General features: G+C 43.5%; 1 protein-coding gene across 1 annotated transcript in view; it reads right to left on the reverse strand.

Moving 5' to 3' along the window:
* The window catches only part of LOC147621356 (uncharacterized), a 55,240-nt gene that overhangs the window by 12,364 nt on the left and 16,076 nt on the right, over positions 1–26,800 (reverse strand). The window contains exons 7-20 of the mRNA XM_086824094.1: positions 13,895–13,969; positions 13,645–13,743; positions 11,073–11,199; positions 10,724–10,851; positions 10,425–10,491; positions 10,244–10,333; positions 10,016–10,078; positions 9,765–9,863; positions 9,426–9,527; positions 9,246–9,341; positions 789–861; positions 590–669; positions 377–448; positions 100–294 (exon numbers count right to left, since the gene is read on the reverse strand). Coding sequence (XP_086680220.1) covers positions 100–294; positions 377–448; positions 590–669; positions 789–861; positions 9,246–9,341; positions 9,426–9,527; positions 9,765–9,863; positions 10,016–10,078; positions 10,244–10,333; positions 10,425–10,491; positions 10,724–10,851; positions 11,073–11,199; positions 13,645–13,743; positions 13,895–13,969 — 1,366 coding nt within the window. The remainder of the gene's footprint in view (positions 1–99; positions 295–376; positions 449–589; positions 670–788; positions 862–9,245; positions 9,342–9,425; positions 9,528–9,764; positions 9,864–10,015; positions 10,079–10,243; positions 10,334–10,424; positions 10,492–10,723; positions 10,852–11,072; positions 11,200–13,644; positions 13,744–13,894; positions 13,970–26,800) is intronic.

A 26,800-nucleotide genomic window follows, 5' to 3' on the forward strand; every position in this document is an offset into this window, starting at 1 on the left:
TGTATGAAAATAGATGCAGGAGCACTAAAGAACTGAATCTGATGACCTCGATTGATATGTTCTTTCCTTTTCAAGCCCTATTCTATAAAAGAAAAGTACCTTCCGTTCCAACCTCGAACGCAAGCTCTTGAGATTCGCCTCCTTGGCTTCACGGATCTTCTCGTCGCGGAGATTTCGAAGTACTTGTGCATCTACAAGCTCCCAAATAGACCCACTAGCTGTATCTTCCAAACGAACTCCAAGATCCACCATAGTGTAATCCCGAAACCTGTCTGCAATGCCCAAAATTTTTTCCTGCACGAACTGAGCTCTTCAGCTTGTGTTATAAACCGTGCGTACAGCAACAAACATTGGAGGCTAAGTAGAATAGTAATACCTTCGAGGCACCCTCCTTAACAGCAGCTCGGACCTCATCCCTAAAAGCTGCTACCGCATCAAGGTAGGGACTCTACAAAAGGTGGAATTAACAATGTCCTCTGTTGATTATCTATTATTGATTTTACTAACTTCAAGGCCCTCTCTTGATTATCTATTATTGATTTTACTTACTTTAAAAGCTTTTAGTAGGCAAACCAAAATTGAAAATTACCAAAATGGCTTCTTGACTTCCTGAAGAGGTTGCCACGTCTGAACTAAAACCAATTTCAAGCTCCCTTGCATCTGAAAGCCCTGCAAAAAACAAGATAATGATGACCACATACGTTGACCAGAAAAACAGGAAAAAATCAATCAACCTATAACACAGCAGAGTAGTTTTGATATAACCAAAAGTTTTCAGTGTAGCTCACCAAAAATTACCAACATCCTTGTAATGAATTCTGCTGACTTCCTAACAAGAGCAGCCCTTGGACTCTCACTTCTCTGCCCACCCAAAAAATAAAAAATAAAATAAAGAGCTTAAAACTGGTCTAGCTGTCTTACCCCACAAATTGCTTAAAATACTGCTAGCTTGAACCCCCTGTCTGACAAAAGAGCAAGATCGGAACTTTGAATGAAGCGAGTAGCTTTTGTAATCATTCTCTGTGACGAGAGAAAAAAAACTTAAGGCAGTACACCTCAGCACTTATTGTGTTGGCTTGTTTTAACAAAAACAAATGACAAATATACCATGATTCTGCTTCCACATCAAGTCGTGGGGACAGAAGCAGAACAGCTGCTGAAACAGTTACAAGAGGCCTTCAAGTTCTACGTGTGAATAGCCACAAATAGAACACTTACTTGAGTTATGTTCATCGAGTTCATGAAAAAGATGATAAGCATTTATCCATGCCTGTTTTTCAATTCCCCCTCACACCTAAAGCTAGTGAGTGCCAATTCACCTTTCCCAGCTTGTACTCACTTAAAACCAGCAGGAATTTGTCCTCCTCTGCAAGACTGCTCAATCTAAATTAGAAAATGTCACAAATCATGCTTCCAAGCCATATCTTTGTGGTGCAGTCATCATGGGTAGATCCCACAGAGAACAAGTAATCCATAGTTGCATTCCATACTCGTACTCAATGCCCTGATCGGTACAGTACTTAACCACACGTATACCGTACTGAACATTCCGTACACCATACAAACAGCACAAGATTCTATACGAAGTTCCTGTTTGTCCTAGACCTTATTAGGTAGCCCCTATGCCTCATTCATGCATCCCATATGCTTTTTCATGAAGCCTGCACAATTGTTTTTTAATACCAAATTGCATATTTATACTATTCAAAAGAGTGACATACTAAGCATACTAATGGCACATAGAAATGGCAAGTGATACTAATGTCTTTACTTTCTGTATTCACACGAGAAACTAATGGCACATAGAACACAAAGCCACTTAGCATCAATTGAAAAGGCAAGTCACTAGGTCCACTCACTTGGTTCTGGCAAGTGTGTGTCAATGTGCATCAATAAGAACCCTAAAAGCAGGACAAAAGCATGAACTCCACAAAAAGAAAAGAAATCAGCTTCATATATAGGAAAAATGTTCTAAGACATGCTTGTCACATTTTGGAGGATCTTGAGCCTCAGTACAAGATTATGCAATGTGCACCAGCTATAACTAATATATCGATCACATTCGACAGCTTTGGACGAGTAATGACCAGTCACTCACCAGTGTTTAACTCAATTGACCACTAATAAAAAACCTTTGACTTGAATAGACTGACTGTGGAAGAGGGTTCTATCATTGTTTTACTAATGTTTGACCATGAATGCAGGGCTATTTGCCCTTGAAATTTGCAATAGAACAGACACGACAGCTGAAAACTCACTAGATTATGGTATATTTATTACCAAAGATCTTGAACATGACAACTTGGTTGATGATCAGTAATCTAAAGCCCCTTTTATAAACAACTAATATCATTGTGTTCTTCCACTAAACCACCAGCAAACATTCATTTTAATGCTTTTCATATGGCTTCAGACACCCGTTTCTGCCAGCTAAGTCCAGGCCTTCATGCAAAACTAAGCTGCCTTCCAAGCCATCACGCAAATAATGACCAAGATTCTGTGTCTAAATCTCCAAAAATATTTACTCCAACAACATGCATTAGGCCTCACAGTCCTCAGAAGCAAGTTTCATGGCTACCTGAGGACATGTGCAGGGAAGACAGTGTAAGTAGGTTAGAAAGAACATTGTTGAACCCTCATTTAGAAGATTGTGAGGATACTTAGGTTTTGAACAACGTAGCTTGGGTGCACACCTAGGATGGGCCAATCAATTCCAGGAGGCTCTATAAGACTAGAATAAACAGGCTGGAAACTGGAAGGTAAGGGATACAGCCATTGGATGCTGATAAGCGCTGGAGGTCAAGCAGAAGGGAGTGCGTTTTAAACTGACAGGAGCATCTCGCATGATGGTGGTAAGATACTAGACAATTCTTGAGGTCATTGGTGTGGTATGCAGGGACTTGACGCAGCACAGCACCCACCAAATCAAATCCCTGAAGCCAGCATTGGCGCATGTGCCAAAGCCCAAAAGAAATCGTTCAAATGCCTGTGCATTTAGGCCCCTGGGCTGGTTCCAAACATAAAGTGTGGCCAAAATGATTGTGAACATCTTTTGTAGGACCGAATCCTGCACAGTGGCCAAGAGTACGTGTCTAAACTTTGACCTTGACCCAAAAGTTTGCCAAAAAATGGGGTCCAAGTAGTCTTTGTCTTTCAGCTGGAGATTTGTCTTTGACCTTGAGGCTTGGGCAGCTGAAATGTACATGCTACCAATAACAGTGTCAGCACGACTAGTAATGTGCCACACCGGCTGCCAATATACCACATCTTGATTGATGGGCTCCATGAACTGCTGGTTGCCACATATAGTTGCATGGTGACCAGGACCTCCTTAATAATCAGCAGCTCGAGATTGGACTGGGCGATGGACTCGTGCTTGAAATCCACCATGTAGATTTGGCATCTTCCAGAGCTTGCTAAGAATTTGTGGCCACCATGATGAGGTGCCGTTCGAGCTCTATTTCTCCAATGCAGCCTTCAGCAGCCCCCTGTGTAGAAAAACACAGCCCTCCAATGCTGCTGAAGAGCCCGAAAATCAACAATGCTAAGTGCCTTCCATCTCAACAGATGGACTCCAACAGAAGATGAGGGGCATCATCCAAGTTTCTGGACAGTGAGGTAACTAGTAGATTTGCAGATTTACAGACATCCTAACCCTCATTCTTGTATCCGGTAAAGTGGAGTCTTCCACAAGAGGGTAAGAGGAATGTAAGGGGGGAGGGGGAGGGGCCGAGACCGGAGCGGGGGCGGGGGCGGGAGGAGGCGAAGGTGGAAGCGAGGCAATGGGAGGGGATGGGGGTGGGCGGGGGGGGGTGTTTTCTGCTGCTGATGAAGGTGTTGGATATAGTGAAGCTTATGGAGGTTGATAAACAAACATTGCTGAAGCTAAAGCATAGACAGTGAAAGCTTAAAGAGAGTGTTAGAATGTTGCTTGCCCCTACAGCTGGCTGCCACGTGGCCCTTTCTCCAATGACGTGAGCATAGTTACGTTGGTTTATCGCATATGCTGATCCAGTTTGCGTGTGAAAAAAATATATGTATATATATATAATAGTCTAAGGTCTCTCCCCTCCACCACCCTTTACGGGTGTGTGGTGTGCAAGGGATTGGAGGTTGAGGGGGGCCTTCCACCATGTTTGAAGCGGCTCTGCGGGTCGTGCGCAGCCTAGGCCAACAGTGGTATTAGAGCTTGGTGGAGGCTGTTTTGTGCGCTGTGTTTTGGTAGCTACTGTCGTGCTCCTCTGGTGGTTGGTGCTGAAAGCTGTAAGTCAACCCTGAAATGGACAAGTTCGTTGGTGTTCGAGTGTAACTGCCCGTCTGCATAGTCAAGGAAGCATCTTCGGCGGTAGAGGCTGACTGGGTGTAATCCAAGTCTCTTGAGTGTATCCCTACTGTCGTGCTCCTCTGGTGGTTGGTGCTGAAAGATGTAAGTCAACCCTGAAATGGACAAGTTCGTTGGTGTTCGAGTGTAACTGCCCGTCTGCATAGTCAAGGAAGCATCTTCGGCGGTAGAGGCTGACTGGGTGTAATCCAAGTCTCTTGAGTGTATCGCTCCCGTCGAGACCATGCTGAGTGAGCCACTGTATCATCTGTGAATACCATGACCTCCTATCTCCACTCTCTGCGAGCTGCCTGGACACCTCAAAAGCTCTATGTGAGAGTCGATCTGATGGCATATCTCTGATCCTCTGCATGAAGCAGATCGTCTGGAAGACGGCCTCTACTAGCATAGGAGGTGCAGCAAACTCCATCCGGACAATGTCATGTGGGACAGAGGGTTTGCTACCGATCATTTGTGAGAGCATGAGAATCTGAGGCCTCTCTATCTGAGACCATGTGGAGGTAGCGAGCCCAAGTGCCCATACTGTTGCAGCATACATCAAAGTAGGGGTAACTAGTGTGTCAAACAACCACCCCTTTGTGCAGGGCTCCTGGAAGTGTGCCTGGTGACACTATCTCTCTAGCATGGCCAGAGCTGCATACCCTCGTGTGAGTCTATCCCTGGCTGCCTGTGCCATAGTAAATCTTCCTGGCGGAGTCGTAAATGCAATCCCCAGGTACACATATGAGTCTACCACCTCTACCTATCCTCCTGCTAGTGTGAAGATGGCTTGTCGTCGCCGAACCAGCCCTGAGGTGTGGAAACTCATGGCCTTGGTTTTCCCAAGGTTCACTGTAAGTCCCCCTCTGTGTGCAAAAGTCATCGACTGCATGGAGATGGTGCTGTAGTCCCATCCGCGACTCAGAGACCAGAATAATATCATTTGCATATAGCATAATGTGGACTATGGTACCTGAGATGTCTACCCCGTCCCCACCACCGTGACCAATGAAGTCAGCCACCTCATCGATGTATAGCCCAAATAGTGTAGGGGAGAGAGAGAGAGAGAGAGAGAGAGAGAGAGTTGCATGAGTCAATGATGGGATAGTTGTGTGGTTATTTCAATGAAATTACAAGACCTTTACATGCCCAAAGGTTCTTCTCCTGACATCATTGCTTATGTCACATCACACACAAATATTTAGATATTATTGTGACCCCTCTAAGAGGTGGTTCACACACACATACACAAACACATAAGTGACCCCTCTAACAAGTGGTTCACATGCACATCTTGATTCCCGACAATCTCCCCCCCCCCCCCCCCCCAAGGGATTATCTCAAACTGTGTCCAGGATAAATCTAGGCTCATGGTTTCTCATGCCAGTTTTCCTGGTCAAGGATAAATCACATGGGTCTAGTTTCACAAGCCAATTATGGGATCCAAAGGGTACAGTACACACAAGATCAAGTCACAGACTCATGACACACAACACAACTGAAAACAACACAAACTTCAACTTTTAAAAAGCCCATTCATCATTACAATAGTTTGTTTCCTCTGTTACGCTTATGTCACATCACACACAATATCTAGATATTATTGTGACCCCTCTAAGAGGTGGTTCACACACACATACACAAACACATAAGTGACCCCTCTAAGAGGTAATTCACATGCACAGGTAAGACCTTGATTCCCAACAGGTTGTGGGTGAGCTCAACACTAATCTTGAGAGTTGCCTGGGGTAGTAGTGGTGGTAGTAGGGGAGAGGTGGGGCTCCATGCCACCACTGCCATCTATATAGGAAGCGGGGTGCACAAGGGAGGGGTGGGGTGTTTGTGGGTTGGGGGGGGGGGGGGGGGGGGGGGGGCTTGTTTTGCTAGTGTGAGATAAAATAGGGGAGGACCTGCTCATGTTTCCAAGCTCGCTAGGCAACAAGAAAAGGGAAGGAGCAAGGAGGGGTTCTGTTTGATGGGTCCCAACACTACATACCATCCGAATGTGATTATTTGTTGGGTATTTGGAGTCTCACGTGTGTGAAAAAGCCCTTGCATGTGTGTAAACACTCACTTATGTGAGTAAATGTGTAAGAGTATGTGAACTTGTAGCCACTTACGTGTGTGTATGTGATAAGCAATGATGTCATGGGCACTTGCCATGAGTTATTGCCCCAACATGTGGTGTGTCTTAGATAAGGCTCCAAAAGCCTATAAAAGCATTGTACTCTTTGAATCTTTAAAATCATCAATCAAAGTACCATTGAGTCATGCAATCACTGTCCCCCTCTCCTTACAGTTTGTTACATCTCTCATTCTCTCTATTACACACACCACCATGGATTTCCTTGATCCACCATAGCCTCACCTTAGCTGCGCAGCTCTACCATAAAAGACAGCATGGTATCAGAGCCTGCTGTCCGCCACCTTTTTCAAGCCGCGCTAGTGCTGGGCGCACCACCTCAGCCCAGCCAATCAGCCGTCTTTGCCACCTGTTTTGGGCAGTGCAACTGCTGAGGGAACAGCCGCCGCCGGCCACTTTGCCGCCTCCGCCTAGTCACAACTCTGCTCTGCCACTTGGCCGTCCAATTGTCCAGTCGCCGCTGCCTGGACGTTCTCATCCCACTGCCACCTGGAGTGTTCAGCTCGTGCCTCTGCATCTCTTCCATCAACGCCCTCTGATGCTCCTCCTTTGCTCCATCTCACTATAAGCTGACCTGAAAAGTCTTTTCCCACCTAATTGTGCTTCTAGCTTTTGTACACTCTGCAAAATGGATCGGGCCACTTCATCAAGCATCTACCTTATCGAAAAGTTCTCAGGAACTGGGTTTCCTACATGGCAGACCAAGATGGAGCTACTCTTGATGCGGGAAGGACGAGGAGATTGTCTCCCTACGATAAGAGTGCTCCTAAGGTTGGGGGACCGGAGTTGAAATCTTGGAGGCCACAATCAACAGGCAATCACCATCATCGGGATTCGGCCTTGCACTTGCCAATTCACTCATACATCATGTCAACTTCAAATCGATGGCCAACCAAATCTGGAGTAAGTTAAAAGGCATATTTGGAAACAAAATCACTAATTCCAAAGTATTTTTGGAGCTTAAATTTTATGATCGTGAGATGGAAAACAGTGAAGAACTAAGTGACCATCTCTACTCATTAGTTAAACAACTCACTAGCTTGAAGCATGAGCCTGATAATGAAGATAAAATGGCTATTCTTTACAAAAAGTATGCAAGATGTTACTCGATTCCAACCATCCCTCAGGGTACTGCGGCTGCGGCTGACATTTGAGGAATCCAAGTGCAGGATGCACATGACACCCAAAGTCATCAGAATCATAATGGTCCTAAGAATGTTCCTCAAACCTCTTACTCCTCTAGAATTTGTGGCGTTGCTTGGAGTACCAGTTGGCATTGGAGATCAATGAACATTCGCACCACTTTTGCTGTCAACAGTGGCGGGCCTCAACTCCAAACCACTGGGTGGAACGCGGTGGAGCTGGAAAGGCAAGCGAGTCAACAGATGAGTATGGGAAAAAAATCAGCAAACTGGTATCTTGATTTGTGGTTCCTAAAGAGCCCACATATCTCATTTTTCCTGGTATACCCTATTTACACTTAAAAACTGCTTTTCCAAGCTTCTAGCTAAAGACAAGGCTTTGTAGGAAAAGAGCTTAAAGATGAGAATTCTTTCCCCACCCAAGGAAACACTCACTGTACTAGTACTGACCAGCACGTCTAAAGCAAGCAATTGCCAATTATGATGTGGCTGAATGCAAGGATCTGTCAGACCTATGCTATCGTATTTTGCAATTTAGTCTTGTGAGAGAGCATATATGATGGTAAAAATCATATTCAACTCACTCAAAACGCAGATATCTCAACGACTATTCCCTTTAAATGAAGAAGAGATGTCCTACAAGCGCATACACAATTACCACAACTGCTGTGCAGAATAAAATCACCAAAACAAAATCTTAATGAATTCTGCGCCCAAGTTGCCTGCTGGAGAATAGGCGGCTGATCTCAACACGCTCAGCGGCTGATCACATTTTTATAATAGGGAAGTCTTGAACACAGGAACTTGGTTTATGATGGCTAATCTCAAGTCTCCTTGAAATGCAATATAAATGGTGGGCAGCTTGGTCGACCAGCAAACACTACCTTTTTTTTTCCCTTTGGACATACCCAATGCTATCCACTCAGCCCATGCCTTCATGCATCCACTTACACTGCCCTGCAAGCCTCTTAAGTGAGAAGCCCAACCTACAATGACCACGGTTATGTTCTGACCTGCTTTATATTTTCAAGCCAAGTGTAGAAGCAGAATGAGCAGGCAAGAAGATATTGGACTGACTTATTTTAAAAAGCGAATAGGATCAAAGACATAAAGTAAGTTCCTCTCCACGAATCAGATTCAATGTTTGCTTGATTTGATTTAACTTATGCCATATCTGGCTTGGTAGCTTGTAAAAGTCCCTGCCTATTACAGTAAATGCAAGGTCCTTTTACTCCGTACAGTGTGCTCACATAGCATCTCTCTCTACCTGCTGTGGCTATATTTGAAGTTCTTACTTTAATTGCTTATGTGGATTATGTTACAAATTGTAGTAAGATTTATGTCTTGTGAGATAAAACGTTCATCAAATAACACCTCATGCACAGTGCACACAGACCTGTCAAAAATGTCAAAAGTGTACTTTTTGAACAATAAAGCAGAGCTCACTCTCTCACCCACCCAACCCCTATTTCCCCATGTCCTGGGACCCATCTATAACTCTAGAAGAATTGTTGCAACCTGGAAAAAGTTGTCTAAAATCTTTTCGACTTAGATTTAAAACCAATAAACCGCTTCCAACAAGTACATTGCCAAAGGCAAAAAATAATTTAACAAAGACAACAGGGGTTCAATGTCTTACCGTCCTATCAATGTATGAGTTCACTGCACTCACTAAATTCAGAAGGGCAAGCAGGGCACCACCTGTGTCAATATTATCTTCCAGTCTTGCTTGAACCTGTCTCAGTTCACAAGTAAAATTTTACTCAATAAGCTTGTGAGTGTAGAAATGCACTATCACAGGCAATAGCAATATGCCTACATCATATTCAGCTGCTTGTAAAGCATGTTGCAGTTTTCTTTCTTCTTCGCCTAGCCTCTGAGGGCCTTCAAAACCCTTTGAATATGCATCTCCATCCATCCCCTGCAAAGTACTTAAGAAATAAATCTACCTTAATACGAAGGTATAAATAATTATATCGACTTTAACCAAAACAGTTGAATGTCAGCAACTTGTCCATAGGCATGTAGCCTGGTGGTGAAGGATTTCCCTCCCAGGGTTGGGGTAAGGACCTTGGATCAATACCCAACAACTGGTCACACTAATTAAATAATAATATAGATCCAGCCCCCCACCCACAAACAATTAAAAGCAACCCACCGCTTTTCTTAGATAGTTTTTCACTATCTTAAAGAAACTTTGCAAGTCTCTCTCTTTTGTAAGTGCCTCCTTCATTACAGATTCACTGAAGTTTAATGGCTGCAAATCCCCAAACAGATGCAGGATCAGGAAACCTTAAAGAGTTTTTGATACATCTGCGAATCAGATAGAAGATTTTCAGGCATAATTAGCTATAGCACGTCCAAAAACCACCTCTAAATAGCCTTCTAGTGTAAACCTTAATTGCACACCTTGTCCCAGGCCTGGTAGACAAATAACAGCCTCAACTGCCTTGGTGTATATGTCTTCAATGCCTGAACACAAGGTATAATGGCTCAAATTCTCACCATGGTCAACGTCATCAGTTAAAACTGTTACAACAAGCTACAGCATATTTAAGATCACACCAATGAAGTAGCAATGATGCAGTACTCCCATACTTCTAGGATAGGCCGAAAAGTATTTGAGACTGCGCGTACCTCTTTGATGGTGATGAAGTTCTTCAAGGATTTTGACATCTTTAAACCCTCAATGGAGAGATGCCCAGAATGTAGAAAAAAGTTCACCCACTGCCAACAACATAGAACAAAGCTGGCCACTCGTATAAATAGAGGAAGTCGCATCAACAGCTTATGCAGCTTTACCAATGATATTACATACCTGTGAGCAATCATGATATGCTTCTGCTTGGGCTAGCTCATTGTCATGGTGTGGGAACATCAGATCCCTGCCACAAATTTTGACAAAAGCAATCAGGCATTGAGCAGCAAATCTTAAACTAACATAAAGACCCATGCCCCATCATTGTCCATCCATACAGCACATGTCTAGTAAACAAGTTTGCTAAGACTTCTGACCCACTTAGTTTATCGCAGAGAAAAAGACGACACAAGAACTGCACTAGCTTGCTTGAGAAGGTAGATAGTTTCCAAACTTTTAACCCCTATGTAGTTACTTACTGCCCACCGGAGTGAATGTCCATAACTGATCCAATAATATCAGAAGCCATTGCAGAACATTCAATGTGCCAACCAGGGCGGCCTTGTCCCCATGGTGAATCCCAAAATGGCTCCCCAGGCTTACTTGCCTACACCACATTCAGTCGAGTATACCTATTATTTTTACCAGAAGAACAGCACACTAGCATAAAACCTTATGAGAGAAAAAGGCACAGCAGTGATTCCTATAAAGCCTCCATGCTTACTTCAAACGACAAACTTGGCCCTCTATCCACAGCTAAAGAACATTAATCTATAAAAAGAAATTGGTCAGAAACATCAGCCCTTCATTAAAAAACAACTATAATACCTTCCAGAGAGCAAAATCGATGCTATTCTTTTTTTCCTTTGTCTGGAAATCTGACTCACTTTCAGAAGCTAGGCCCAAACTTCCAACAGCCCATGGATTGAGCTTTCCATAAGTGTGACCAGCATCCCTGAGGGATAGCACCAGATCAATCATCAGCCATTGCATTTTAAATGCTTGAAGAAAAAGGTCTCAGTGACAGTTGAACAATTTTTGTAAGCTACAAACATCAAAACCTGTATTCAAAATTTCTTGCTTTGAACAATGCAGCCAGCAAGCTCAGACTTTTTCAAAATTGGGAATTTGTTTTAACCCATGGGAAGGTAGTAAGGATATTTGTATTTGAATCATGCAGCACAAACCCATGCTCTTAGTAGAATTCTCATTGTTTGACATGGTAATTGGGAATATTGGAGTTACATTTAATGATTGACATAGTGGTGGAGAAACCTCTTGGCCCAAGTACCGGGATATACAAGTTTTGGCCTTATTTTTCATATCGTTTATCTATAGCTAGCATGCTTGGCAACCTTCCTAGAGAGGGGATTTGATTTCTGACTTCACTCCCCCTCCACCAGATCACCCTAGCCAGAACTTCTGTGTATGGTAGTTTTGTGACTATTTTCTAGATTTCCAACTGTGCTGGACCTTGACAATCAACTTTGTAAAGCTTAACCAACATTTTTGCTAAGGATAACCTCTACCCTCCATCTGCTAAGATGGCTGCTTCTTGCTCTCTAACCCCATCCACTTCTATAGAGCTGTTTCACTCACAAACCCTTGCAGTCTTGCCATAGCTTGAGCAAGATTATCCTATTTCCCAATGCATCTTTTCACCCTTTCTCTGGCCGCAATAGCCTTCTGCTTTCACTCTATGCTCTCCCTTAAAAACCTTCCCCAGCTTGCCATGGGCATGATACTGAGCTCATGGTGATTATCCTTGGCACTTGCCCGAGGCACTAGTCCAGCACCTGCCTCCAAGCCCTTGCAAAAGATACAGGCAACAGCATTCCATCCTTTCGAACTTCATCCAGCCCAACAATGCATTCTTTGAAGCACCGAAGTCAAGACAAACACTAGAGTCAAAGCTGCAACAATGGCACAGCTCAATAATGTGCGATTGAGAAGCCACTCTGTGGACACAGTTCAGCTTGTTGTATACAGTTATCCAGAAGAAAAAATAAAGCAAATACTCCTCTCGTGTCCTCCCGTGCCCTACTCATGCCCTAAGTGGTCTGTTTATCTGCTGCCCTTCAGGGATTAGCATGTCCATGTGCATGCACATGACATTTTTTATTTTAACCCCTTCACTTCTCTGTTTTCCCATTTCTTTGAAACCATCATGGCACATCAAACTTCAACTTCTGGTGTCAGAATTGGCTTCTACTCTCTGGATAAATTTACAGTGGCATTGCTATAAACAGTATTACAAATTCATGCACAAATTGTTTCACTTTATGTCAATTAATGCCAACTTTTCTAGATGAACATGCAGGTATTATGGATGGACGTTATTTCTATGCCTAATCTTGTGATGGTTAAATAAGCAAACAGAAATTATCACATGTAAAACCTGCAACTTTTTTCCACAGAAAGTTGGATCGTTTACCTAACCTGCTACTGTATTCATTACTAAAATTGATGAACATAAGCAGATCTACAGAAAAAATATATATTTAACGTTTACGCACAACTAGCTGCTTTCTGGAACACTTTGGCAAACTCTGCACAAGAGCTGGACAAATCTGCCTGCTCTTCACTCTCTGCTCTTTGCTGCAATTCAGTCTGGAGTCCCAAGTGACAGAATGAGGGGGAACAGACAATATTAATAGTAATAGGAGAACCTATCAAATGGAAGTCAGCCAGGCTTTCTTTTGCTCGCTGTTCACCTACAACAAATCAAGGATCCTGCAATTTTCTTTTTACACAAGCTATGCAGTTAAAGTTTGACTTCCAACCTACCGCTAAGTCCAGCAAAGGCAGGCCAAACAAGTAACCTTTTGACTCATCTTTAAACTCCCACTCTTGGACCAGCTATGTACCATGTAATGGCAAATTTGCAGCACCGTTTTAGTACATTTATATAACGTTTCATAACCCAAAATGTTGCTGACTTGCTCCTGACTAACCAACATCTCCATTGCTTCAGCTTGCACTACTTAGTCTCGACTCTCCATAGACCCTGTGGGATCCAGCTTCTAGTGCCTTCACCTTGGTCTGTGCCCCATAGTGGTGAGTGCGCAGTGTGAAACAAAGGTGAAGCTCACACTTGTCTTTTAGAGAAGCAATGGGTGACAATGAGAAAGGAGACCAGCCGCAACAGCTTGGGACAAAGAATGGGCACCCGAACAGGCAACTGCTGCCCTGGCAAGAGCAATTGGCATCTAATGACGGAGCCACAATGGCACATGACCCAGCTCAAATTCTCCAAAGATGTCCCTTCAACAAGTCCTGTACGGGGACTCATACCATAAACAAACACTCTTTCACCAAATCAAGAATCAAATTCTTTCGCATGTGGATTGCTTCACTGTTGTTAGAAGGCATTAGATCTAACAGCAGAGAATTTACTTACATGAATGACTTTGTGTCAAAATAGACACTTTTATTGGCAGCATACGCCAGACCTCTGTCAATAATTTTCTGGATGTAAAGGATAATAACATCAATATACCTGGAAAAGCACAAAAAATACACTAAGTGGACAATGCGAGTGAGGATGCATTGGCACTTGAATATATCCTCAAACTACAGGTCGGATCAAAACTTGAATATATATATGAAAACGCAAAGTTAACACTATCCCTTTAGCTCCCGATACCTACTCGGTAACCCTGGTAAGTACATCTGGAGGCTTGACGCCCAAAACCTGCATGTCATCAAAAAAGTCTTTTTCATACCTGCACCAACAGTTGTTTACATGAGCTTACTAAACGGAATTGAATGTTTCCGCGCTTGATCAGACATCTTAATAGCAATGCTAAACACAGAAACAGTCACTAAGTTACACAGTCAGGGCAATGTTCCCAAAGCTAAAATAGAAGATATGGCATGAAATCACTAAAAATAAATAAAAGATAGGCAAACAGGAACCATGAGTCCCACCGTCAATGTAGGTTCACACCAATCATCTCCACATGCATACCACAATTCATGCAATAGGTACCCAGGAACAGGTACACATTTAAATGCAAAGTACATAATTTATGCACATTTGACACTGAGGGGAACCGTTTCCTCCCAAAAATAGAGAGGTTGGTTTGAGGTAAAATATGGTCCATACTATCAACTTCATGGCTCGTAACTCTGCTCTTCAATCCTTCCTTGATTGTCAAAATGTGGGTGTAAAGATTCACTATCAAGTCCTTGTACCTAAGTCAGCAAATCCTAAACGAGCATGCAGTAAGTTTTCAATATAGTAAGCAAACATTATTTCTGCTCTAGCAAATTTCTTTTATTCTTGATACCAAGAGTAATTGTAAAAATATTTCCTTTTCAAGTCCTTATATGTTAAATCTGCATCGTCCAAGATGAAGGTAAAGCGTACCCATGACAAAAACTGGGTTTAATGTCTCAACGCAACCGCTAAGCTATGATAAAACCCTCCAATTCTTGCAACTTGGACCGCAATGTAGTAAGAAGCAGAACTAATTTCCAAACTAGCAAGAAAAAAATGTATTTTTGAAAGCCCCCCACCCACCCACCCCAAACCCCCCACGCGCGGTTAGAAATGAGAGAATGAGTCCTGCCAGCTCCAAGGAAGGTTCCGTGTGTGCCTCCACGTGTGCATAGCATTTCAAGGGCTGAGAAGAAAGGATCAACAATATAAATGGAAAAGAATTGACGCTTTGTTGACACGCAAAAAAAACCTTTAGGAGGGAGTTCAGAAACATCAAATGGGTCTCGTTTAAAATCATATTTCATACATAGTGGACTGCACTTTTGAAGTACAAAGTGTTCTGTGTGGAGCAAAATGTTTCAAATGCCAAGAAACATTAGAATTGTGTTTCAAAAATTACCATGGCCCGCACTGTTCAGGAAGAGCTAGGTGCTTAATTAAGACCTTATGTAACAAAAAATGAGGGCCAAAAACAAGGTCTCTAGGCAGGTTACCAATGAAACCCTTATATCCTTGTTCTCTTTGTTTTGTTTTGCAACTCTCTCTGCCTTGTTCTTGATCTAGGTAACAAAACAACTTTTATGACCAACCCATTCCTCATTTGTGAGCAGATTAAATCCACCTGCCAAAAGTAAGTGCTAGCAAAAAAAAGAAGACTTCTTCCATGATATATTAAGGAGCCTAGTCTGCGCTGTGAGTCTCCCTCTGGAATGATGTCAATGATTCTGTGTATCTGGTATGGTACTGGATGCCAGATCATTGAGTAGACAATTAGGGTTTGCATTTAGGAAAAGGGGCCAGCCCATAGGGCTACCGCAAGTCCTTGTGTGGGCATGGGGACAGGGTAAACCACCCCCATGAGGGCCAGGAAGGCCCTGGCTGTACCCACCAACCATGGGAGGGCCATAGGAGTGCTTTAGGACAGTCCCAGGGCTCTTGCAAGGATAACCAACTGGTTATCCAGCCCTAGGGGACTGTAGGGCAAGTGTGGGGGCAGCCCATATAGGCTGCCTAGCCTCCTGTACAGCAGGTGCAGGGTGCCCAGCCCTCTTTTGCCCATGCGCCTAGTGTCCAACCCCAGTGTGAAAGCATGCACAGCATTAGAAGGTATTATTGCTGTATTTTATTCAGTCGTGGAGCATTTGAGACAGCCGACTGCCTTTTTAGCCAGCCGACTGCTGTCCAAGAGGGGTATAAATACCCAGCCTACAGTTCTTTCCATTCATCTCATAGTTCACCAAGTGCTAAGGCAATCAAGGGCCAGGACAGCCAAGGAGTGCTAACACAAAGGGGTGAAGGACTGCAGGTCAAGGGCAGAGTTATCTCAGCCAAGAAAGGTCAAGTTTTTTGTATTTTCTTTTCAGATTTGCATCATTCTAATAAAGCAAATACACCATTCGTGGTGGGGGCCCTACAAAGGGTATTCGGGACCCAATACTGTGTCCTCTCCTCTCTCCCTCCCTCTCTCTATTTTCTCCACATCTTCATTCAGTTTTGTGCGTTAATTCCGTCGCGAAAAGTGTGCTGATTTCTGAGCATTGAAGTTACCGATCTCCCCGAAGCTTCCGCATGTTACACTGGGGCAATGCTAAAATCTGCTCACCTGTGACACTACATACTGAGTTTCCATACGAGTACTGCATACGGAATAAGGCATCCGATAGTTCGCTGATAAGAGGCAGCATCAAAAGCTTCATTGGAGGTAGGAGAACGCCCCCCTCGATTGCTATGAAGTGGATACTTAAATTATGGGAAAGCACAATGTCTAAACATCAAATGCATGTCGTACGTCATGAGCAAATTGTCGAGGACAATTTCTACTAAATCTACTGAATGTCAACAAGAGCAGAAGGCTAAATGGATGACTGTAACCCAATGAATAGCTTCCACTGCATCAAGAAGAGACGGTGGCTCCTCATGTAATGCGGAAGCAACAAGAGCGGAATCAATACAGATCAGAGGCAATGTGTACGACAATTGTCAACAGGAGATCACAATGACCACATCCTCTTCAATAACGCATCACCCATGGCATTAGAGCAATATGGGAAAGTTGTGCTGCTGAATCTAACTGAATTGTTGCAGCAGTAGAGAACTCATTCAGTGCCCAAACAGGCTCAATTGAGTCAACAAGAAATAGATAATGTGAGCACTGTGAACAACAACAAGAGATAAACTGTCAATGTCCACTGAATGCCAATACATCTGAAAAATAACCTTTGCCAATGGACAAGTTGACAAGGTGAAGTCAGTAATGGAGTGGACTGATATAACAAATCTGACAAGTGGAGGCAGCAAGGCATACATCCAACAAGACCATGAGAGTATAAAGCAGCCTCTCAAAATGGCAATGTAAAAAGGATGTGTACTCCCACACAGATTGATGTAAAGAAACCCTGAATTATACATAGAGACAAGGCAACCAAGCTCAATAATGTAACAGTCTGACTTCATTAGCATCCATGTCAATGAGCTACAAAGGTGAGGCGACTCAAACAAGGAGCTAGTTCAGCATAAGTAATACATCCAACAAGTAAAACATCATTGCATACAAGTATGTCTCCAAGAGAGCACAACTGAGACGTCAAGTGCATAAGTGACCACAGAGATCACCATCAACAATACACGTCATGTGTCCCCCCTCGAATGCAAAAGCCATAAAGACAATTCTGCTGACAACTTCTATAAAGCATAATCAGCTCAGGACAGTTCAGCACCAGAATCAATGTCAGGCATGGTAGCATCGTGCAATTCCGCATCAGATGAATCAACAACTGACAATCTTGCATGTGACGAGTATATCTCTTTTCGGTCATCAAAACTGTGTGTGGGAGCTGCATAGGCAACAGCTCTTGAACCAAAAACTAACGCTAAAACTACATAAGAGGTGTAATTAGGGTGACCAAGACGAGCAACACATAACCAAATCAGCAATCTGCAGGTCGGAAGCTCCAGGCACAATAGGCGATCGCAAAATCTTCAGGTCGAAATCTGCTAGCATGGAGTCAACAAGTCAGTAGCTAACGTGGCATCGGAAGGTCAGAAGCTGACGTGGAGTCTGCAAGTCAACGGGTCGGAAGCTAACATGGAGTCAACAAGTCGGAAGTTAGCGTGGCATCAGCAAGTCGAAATAAGGGAGACTGACATGGAATCAGCAAGTCCAAAGCTTACGACGGAGTCGTCAAGTCAGAATCTGCTAACTGACGGACGCGGAACCAATTGATGGACGGACATTGAAGCAACTAACAGACAGAATCTAAATCGGCTAACGAAGGAATGCTGAATCGGCTGACTGAATCAGCTAATGAAAGCTGAAAGTCAAATGAGTCGACTGACTAAATCAGCTAACAGAAGCTGAAAATCAAATGCTGAATGCCGAAGACTAGCGTCCAAAATCCGAATGCCGGATGCAGAGTGACGAAGCAAAAAGGCAATTGCTGATGGGTAAACCTGTCACCAGCCTGGACATTTCCCATATGAAAGGGGTCTGCTAGACTCTAGGGCATCTAAATATTTGTAAAGTACAAGCTTTGGGAATGGGAGATTATCCTGAATACAAAGGATCACACTCCTAAAATCTAGGAGAGTTGCTCTTTTTGGCCTGACTCCGATGGAACTTCTGTTCGCGTCATTACGTCTGGAATTGAGCAAATACCAAGAGTTGCCAAAGTACCTATGACAAATGGACTACCAGTTGGGATATTTTTAGAGATAAAGTTTAAGGAAGGACCCATCTCTTAGATTAGGACATGTGGCAAGAAAGTGGACCAAAGTGAGACAAGAGGCCTGACACTTCTTAGAAAGTGAATCAAAGTGAGACAAGTGGCCTCACACTTGTCACTTTAGATTTTGTGTGGCTCTCCGCTTGTCATCGTAGCCTTCTCTTTCCTTTTTCACTCATGGGAGCCCCAAATCTATAAATTGGAGCCCTCTCTCTTCATTAAAGGAGGCTCTCTTGTTGCACACTAGCCTCTACCACTATTACAAGCTACCCTAATGATGGCTACTCTCTCTCTCTCTCTCTCTCTCTCTCTCTCTCTCTCTCTCTCTCTCAGGCTGCTCATGAAGTACACTGACTGTTGGGGACTGTTTTGGACGCTTCCATCACAAAGAAATATTGAAGACAAGGTATTTAATCATTTTATTATAATTTCAAGCCATTGTACCTACTGTACCAAATATTATACCAGCTGTACTAGTCCTTGTACTTGCTATACCAGCCACTGTTCTGGCTGTATCAGCCCTTGTACCGGCCGTACCAACCACTGTACCTGCTGCACCATTGTACCTACTGTACCAACCACTGTACGTGCTGTACCAGCTGAATGGAGAGCTGAACCTATTGTTACCAGCTCTATTGCATGAAGACCCATGGTTTTTGGGGGAAGAATCAGTACCCACACGGAGGTTTATGGATTATATTGTTAGCTCGACATTTCTACAGCATGTGTTCCGGCTTGGTTGCCTCCTGTTGGGTTGTGTTATGGCATTTGTATATGGATAATCCGGCACCTCCCGTGGGGAGTGTAAGGCCCTCAAAGCTTGTACATGATATTATTCTCCTTGGGTAATAAAATACTCCAAGGAAGGGAAGGGGGGGCGGAGGGGCATTCCGGCCTCTATGCGGTGTCACATGCGCAAGCTCCATTTTCAGCATTTGTGGATGTTTTGTCCAGCTTTTATGTTTTATGCAAAGTGATGATGGATATGTGTCAAGGTTGTGGCCATGTTTAAATGTTTTAATATGCATTGATGGTATCAACAAGTGTGTTAAAGGCCCTAGTCCCCCTGGGCACTACGAGTTTCAAAACCCAGCCAAGAGAGTAAACCCAGCCAATGTAGTAAACTTGGCCAACTGTTGAATGCTGACAGCTGAAGGACTGAAAGCTGTTTGCTAATGCGGAAGCTGCAATCAAATGTTGAACGCTGATGGCTGAAAGCTGAATGCTAAATGCCAAATGCTAAAAGCTCATTGCTAAGGTACTAACGCAGATGCTCCAATCAAATGCCAAATGCTGATGGCTGAAAACTGAATGCAGAAGCCAAGCGCTAAAAGCTGACTGCGGAAAGCCTAGCTAAACGCTAAAAGCAAAAAGCCAAGCGTCGAATGCTGAATGCTGAAGCTTGGGGCTGTAAGCAGAAAGCCTAAAGCCAAATGGTTGAGTGCTAAAGCCAAATGGCTGAATGTGGAAGCCGGAGAGCCGAACGTTGAATGTCGTAAGCCAAGCATCAAATGCTCAAAGCTGAAGCCGAAATGGCTAAATGGCTGAATGCTAAAGTCGAATGCCTGGGCAGAATGGCTGCATGAGAAAAGCCAAACGCTGAACGGCTAACTGGGCAAAGCGAACTGAAACAATTGATTGACAAGAAAGTCTAATTTTAAAAGTTGGAAGCCGAAGGTTCAATTGCGGACAGGGTAAAACCGACCGAAGCAACTGAATGGCTGATCAGTCATCAAGTCCAACTGAAGCTAAAGCTGAATGCTGAATGTGCAAGTGCTGACTGAGAAAAGTCAAAGGCTGTTCTGCTGACTAGGTCAAGCTAGCGGACGCAGCTTAATGGCTGACCAGGCAAAATCGACGGACAAAGAAGTCCAATGCCGAAAGATGAATGCCAATGCTCAAACAGCAAAAACAGCAAAACTCGATAGACACCGAAATCCAATGCTGAAAACTTTTGAAAGATTGAGCGAAGTGTAGTGCTAGTGTGTGGGGTTGGCCAGAATGTTCGGCAGCATAGAGAAAAGCTGACCAATGTACAGAGTCGGTAGAAACCCTAGATCTGTTGAAAGTGAGTAGTGCAAGAGCTTACCCAAGCTTGTGGCGGCAAAGATGAATGGATGTACGGCGGATACCAGCAATATATACCAAGCTTCACTCCTTCAGAGACTAATGGCTAGGAGCTAATGACTCTACAGCCAAGCTCTAAAACCAACTTTGAAAAGCCAACAGGTGGCCACGCCAACGAGGAGAGCGACAAGGCCAATGGCAAGGAGTCGAGGCAAGAGGAGGCGCAAATGTCGATGGTAGGTGCCGACAGTCAAATGCGCACAGGCTCCAAAAAGAAGACTCTATAACCGAGGCCATAAACCTTAGCTCTGATACCAATGTTGGACGAGGGAGAAGATGCTCTGCACACTCACACAGACACACATGCACACATAATCACAGACAAGCTCTAAGAGCAAGAGATGAAGCTCGATGCTAGAAAGTACTCGACGATAATGATAAGAAATGAGTGAAATACAAGAGTACTAATAGAAGCCCTAATCCTAGGGCTGATGTGGCTAACACACAAGAGTGTGTTCAAGCAAGGAAAAAACCCCTGCCAACACAGGATAAAAAGTGCCCGTGTGTAGGGCTATACACACCAGGGACTTCCAGGCTAACCAGGCTAACAAAATCATCCAAGGGGTGGAGCCAAGGATGTAATGTGTAAGACATGTGCACGGCTGATCCCAAGCCTAATCCTGCAACAAGATAAAGAATTAGAATAGAACATGATCTGGAGCATTGGTTGTTGTTGTGGGCAGGGAAGAACTAGTGGAGGACAACAGAGAGCTGTCGGCTAGCACATACAAGATCTAGGACCAATCGGCTACAGCAACTCAAGGAATATTTGTACAGGACCTAGCCGACCAGCAGTCAGCCAGTCTAGGAAGTACGCGGGCAGGCAACAATAGGGTACGTCTTCCAAGGATATCCACAAGCGGCTCACGACAGCAAGTACACTTTTTCTCTTTTTTTTTCTTGGCCAAACATAAAAAACATTCCCCAAAGGGGGAACGTCACCCAGACGTTCCATGTGACTGTTCCCCCACGTTCCCCTGGCCATTCCCATGCCAAATCGTTCCACCATGCATGTTCCACCCGGTTTAGGCATCTCAGCCTTGGGGGAACGCGTTCCACCGTTCCCAAGGAGTGGAAACAACGTTCCCTTGCTACTATGCTCCCAAGAGCTTCTCCATGTGACATTGGTATCAGAGCTTTAGGCTGATTCTGAGATATTGTTGCTGCCCAAGTGTAACTATTTGGCCCTCCTAGCTCTATTTCACATGACGAAACCCATGCCCGGACACTAGACAGGTGCAAGAAGACATAGGAACATGGACCATAAGGTTTGATTACGAAAAAGCACCATTCTTGGTCAAAAAGCAAGAAAAAGCAAAAAGTCAAACAGGGTTGAGCACGAATCAAGGGCACCATTGGAAAGAGGAGACTGAGCTCGACCAAAAAGCTAAAAGTCGCTTTTTCAAAAAGCAGCTCCAAGGCCAAAAAGCAAGGCCCTGAAGCTAGAAAAGCAAAACAAGAACTTTTGACTTAAGTTGAGTAATATTTTACTATTAAAAGACCAAAAGCAAAGTAAAAGGCAAAAGCAAAGCAAAAGCATTCACTTTTTGGCAAAAAACAAGGCTTTCCCAAGTATAAAAGAAGCAAGAGCCTCTCTTTTGAGCATCAAGTTGAAGAAGAACCTCTTCATCGTGTTGCCGTCTTCGTTGAAGCGTGGAGATCCTCTTCTCCATCATCATCTACCTGATCATCAACCAAATCATGGAGTTTTTCCTGGCTGCCCACTGATTCGGAGTGCCAACCGCAATGCCATATCATCATCTGTCCGTACGACTATGGATCCGTATAGCCGTACAGACGTGTACATACTGAAATTTCAAAAACCCTAAAACTACTCAAAAAACCCTAAAATTTGCTTTTTGGAGGTTTTTATCGTCCGAAAATCATAAAAACAAGTTTTATATCAGTTTTCTTGCCAGAAAGAGCTTTTTTAAGGTTTTCATCATCAATAAGGCTATAGGAGTTGTGAAGATTGGACATAAACACGGAACCTCGACATATAGCTTGGGCATGAAGATTGGACATAAACATGGAACTTGGACATATAGCTTGGACATGAAGCTTGGACATAACGACCGAAAATCATTAAAACAAGTTTTATATCAGTTTTCTTGCCAGAAAGAGCTTTTCTAAGGTTTTCATCATCTATAAGGCTATAGGAGTTGTGAAGATTGGACATAAACATGGAACCTCGACATATAGCTTGGGCATGAAGATTGGACATAAACATGGAACTTGGACATATAGCTTGGGCATGAAGCTTGGACATAAACATGGACGTATAGCTTGGGCATGAAGATTGGAAATAAACATGGAACTTGGACATATAGCTTGGGCATAAACATGGACATATAGCTTGGGCATGAAGATTAGACATATACATGGAACTTGAACATATAGCTTGGGCATGAAGCTTGGACATAAACATGGAACCTGGACATATAGCTTGGGCATGAAGATTGGACATAAACATGGAACTTGGACATATAGCTTGGACATGAACATGGAACTTGGTTATGGAACGTGGACTTGGATTTGGATCCCAACTTGTCTTTAGATCTAAACTTGGATTTGGACTTGGATCTGGATCCGGACTTGGGTTTTGGACTTAGACTTAATCTGGACTTGGTTTTGGATTTGATTTGGACTCGGAACCTGGACTTGGATTCATTGGATTTGGATGTTGAATCTGGTACTAGCCCCGTGAGAGATACTTATGGGTCATCCCTGTGGTGTGCTCGACATCAGAGATCTTGTGCCTCAACATCGACATCGACTTGGATATCCTACATCGGCATATCTGTTTGTTTTGTATTCATTGATTGTATTGATCCTGGCAAACGTGCCCGTGGATTGTTCCTCAATAAATTCCTAGAAAGGGGCGGGGCCTGTTCCCCGCTCAATGTAGTGTATTGTGCAAGATCCCTATTCCCTTCTCTCCCCCCCCCCTCTCTCTATATATATTTATCTCTTGGACACGTGGTTGAGTCTGTCACTACATGCCTCGCTAGGCTTACAGTGGTATCAGAGCAGGATTTCTCTTGAAGAAACTTTCTTGGGGTGACAGAGCCATGTCGCGAGCAGAGGGAGACCAAGGGCCTCATAAAGGGAACAACCATGAGGTTGATACAGAAATTCTTGATGGGAACCAAGGTCATCATAAGAGTACCACGACTTTCAGCAATTGATATGATTTTTCATTAAATTCCTTGCTTAGAGAACCAAGAGGGAACAGGACCAAAGAAGGGCTAAGATATTTGTTGAAGACTTTATCAAAGAACAAGCCACTGAGACCGAAGGAGTGAAATCCGCCAAAGCTTATCTACCAGCCAAAGCAGTTACCATTGCAGAAGAATCTAGAGCTACCCAGTCTATTTCTCGTGGAGAAAACAAGGAGGCTATTCCCACGCCAACTTTTTTTTTCAGATGCAGCTTCTTCGGGACAAGTGAGGGAAAGGAAGGCAAAGGAAATTACATCAATCGGCAAGATGGACTTCAAGCCGAGAGAGAGGAGCGTCAAGTTTGATGCTTTTCATGGAAAGCAGGATACCCAAAAAGCTTTATCCTTTGTCAAGCAATTTGATGCTGCTTTTGGAGATGGCGACTACTCCGAAAAGTTAAAGCTTCTTCGCATGGTTCGTATGCATTTGAAGGATGCCGCCTTGAATTGGTGGCTAAAAGTAATACAAGAAGGGACCGAGCTGAAGACGTGGAGTGACTTCAAGACTTTGTTCAACAAGAAGTTTTTACCCGCAAACTTTGAAGCTAATGTGCAAAAGGAATGGGATGAGGTAAAGCAGAAAGTTCGTGAGGATGTGGCATCGTAACTTAACAACTTTTCAACAATCTGTTTTGAAGTTTACTTCTTATACCCCCATTCCATCACTAATGGAAATGCGTGAGTCGGTCAATGGATTGCAACCTACGCTTATGCAAGCAGTTTACATGGCAGGACCAACGACATTGGAAGAAGCTCAAGATAAGGCTTTGCAAAGCCGAGGCCTTGCATGCCTTGGATGGACGGCAAGACAAAGAACAACAATCGAAATCCATCTCAAAAGAAAAAGTCTAAAGACCGATCCCCATCAAGAAGCCGATTCTCTCGAGAAGAAGGATGGGAGTGGAGACAAACCCCCACTCTTTCGAAGAAGATTGTCCCTCGAGCAACATGAAGAATATACCAAAGAAGGGAAGTGTTTTCAATGAGGAAACAAGGGATATATGGTTGTAAATTATCTTGTTAAACCAAAGCAAGAAGCCAAAGAGATCAAAAGATCACCAGATTGACATCATGCCAGGAAGCTCGACGAGTGGTTTGTAGTGGTGCTTAGCCCATTGCATGTTTTGACATATAAAGCCATGGAATCTCTGTGGACCAAAGCTGAAACAGAACTCTTTTGAAGCATTGAGACTTTACGCTAGCAAAGGATCAGTGTTGGTTATTCTAGATCTTCTTGTGGTTGAACATGATGAGATTTGTATATGGGAGGCAACGATGCCAAATGAGACAGCAACGATGCTAGATATCTTGGACTTCGCAGTCGGGCCGGTCATTGCGACCAGATGGCCTAGATGACTGTATTGGATTTCGCAGTCGGACGGTCATTGCGACCAGATGGTGCAGATGACTGTATTGGATCTCATAGTCAAGCAGTCAATGCGACCAAATGGCCCAGATGACTATGAAAGAACTCTGAGGCAGTCCCAGTGACCAAATGGCCTTGAGGATAGTCTAAGCGGTCTCAATGGCCAGATGGCTCAACACGGTTTCGATGAAACCACACAGGACAATCCATGAATAGGAGGATCATTACTTGTGCACTGCATACTGATGTATGTTTGAATTTCTTTGTCATTGTGTGTTGTTTTTGATGTGTGGACAATGCTTGGATTTATGGCATGTAATAGTCCACTGGACTCCAGACTACCTGGCCAATACCCGGAATACCAAGTAGACGCGAATGATACATACATGTTTGTCGACTAGCTTGTGTCTAGTTTTTGCAGAAGATAAGTATGCATTTATTTTATCTAGCACATGTGACAGGCCATGAAGAAGTACCATCAAGACCAAAGCTATTGGTCAAAGAAAAGGCATTGAGATGTTGCCAGATGAGTAGAGGACACCACAGATATGAGGAAAGACCAGATGCACAAGCTCACCACATGGGGCTAGTACCTTGAAACATATGGATGTACTTGATGTAGCTTGAAACATATGGACGTACTTGATGTACTTTGAAACATATGGATGTACATGATGTACTTGGAACACAAGGATATACATGGAGCACATGGATATACATGGAGCACATGGATGTGCTTGGAACACTTGGAGTCCGCAGTTGAGGACAACTGCGATATAAGAGAGAGGGAATGTAACTATTTGGCCCTCCTAGCTCTATTTCACGTGATAAAACCCATACACTAGACAGGTGGAAGAAGACATGGGGACAAGGTCCACAAGGTTTGATTACGAAAAAGCACCATTCTTGGTCAAAAAGGAAGAAAAAGCAAAAAGTCAAACAAGGTTGACCGCGAGCCAAGAACACCACTGGAAAGAGGAGACTGAGCCAGACCAAAAAGCTAAAAGTCGCTTTTTCAAAAAGTAGCTCCAAGGCCCTAAAGCTAGAAAAGCAAAACTACTCAAAACACACTAAGAACTGCTTTTTGGAGGTTTGTATCGCCCAAAAACCATTAAAATAGATTTTATATCAATTTTCTTACCAGAAAGAGTTTTTCTAAGGTTTTCATCATCGACAAGACTATAGGAGTTGTGAAGATTGGCCATAAACATGGAACCTCAACATATAGCTTAGACATGAAGATTGCTCGGGCATGAAGCTTGGACAAAAACATGGAACCTAGACATATAGCTTGGGCATGAAGATTGAACATAAACATGGAACTTGGACAAATAGCTTGGGCATGAAGCTTGGACATGAACATGGAACTTGGTTATGGAACTTAGACTTGGATTTGGATCAAGACTTGTATTTGGATCTAAACTTGGATTTGGATCTAGATCCGGACTTGAATTTTGGACTTAGACTTAATCTAGACTTGATTTGGACTTGGAACTTGGATTTGGATTTGGATGTTGAATCTGGTACTAGCCCGATGAGAGATACTTGTGGGTCATCCCCATGGTGTGCTCAGCATCAGAGATCTTGTGCCTCGACATCGACATCAACTTGGATATCCTACATCCGCATATCTGTTTGTTTTGTATTCATTGATTGTATTGATCCTGGCCAGCATGC

Source organism: Cibotium barometz, chromosome 30 (genome assembly GCF_041138505.1).
Source record: "Cibotium barometz isolate CiBa-2024 chromosome 30, ASM4113850v1, whole genome shotgun sequence".
NCBI classification, from domain to species: Eukaryota; Viridiplantae; Streptophyta; class Polypodiopsida; order Cyatheales; family Cibotiaceae; genus Cibotium; species Cibotium barometz.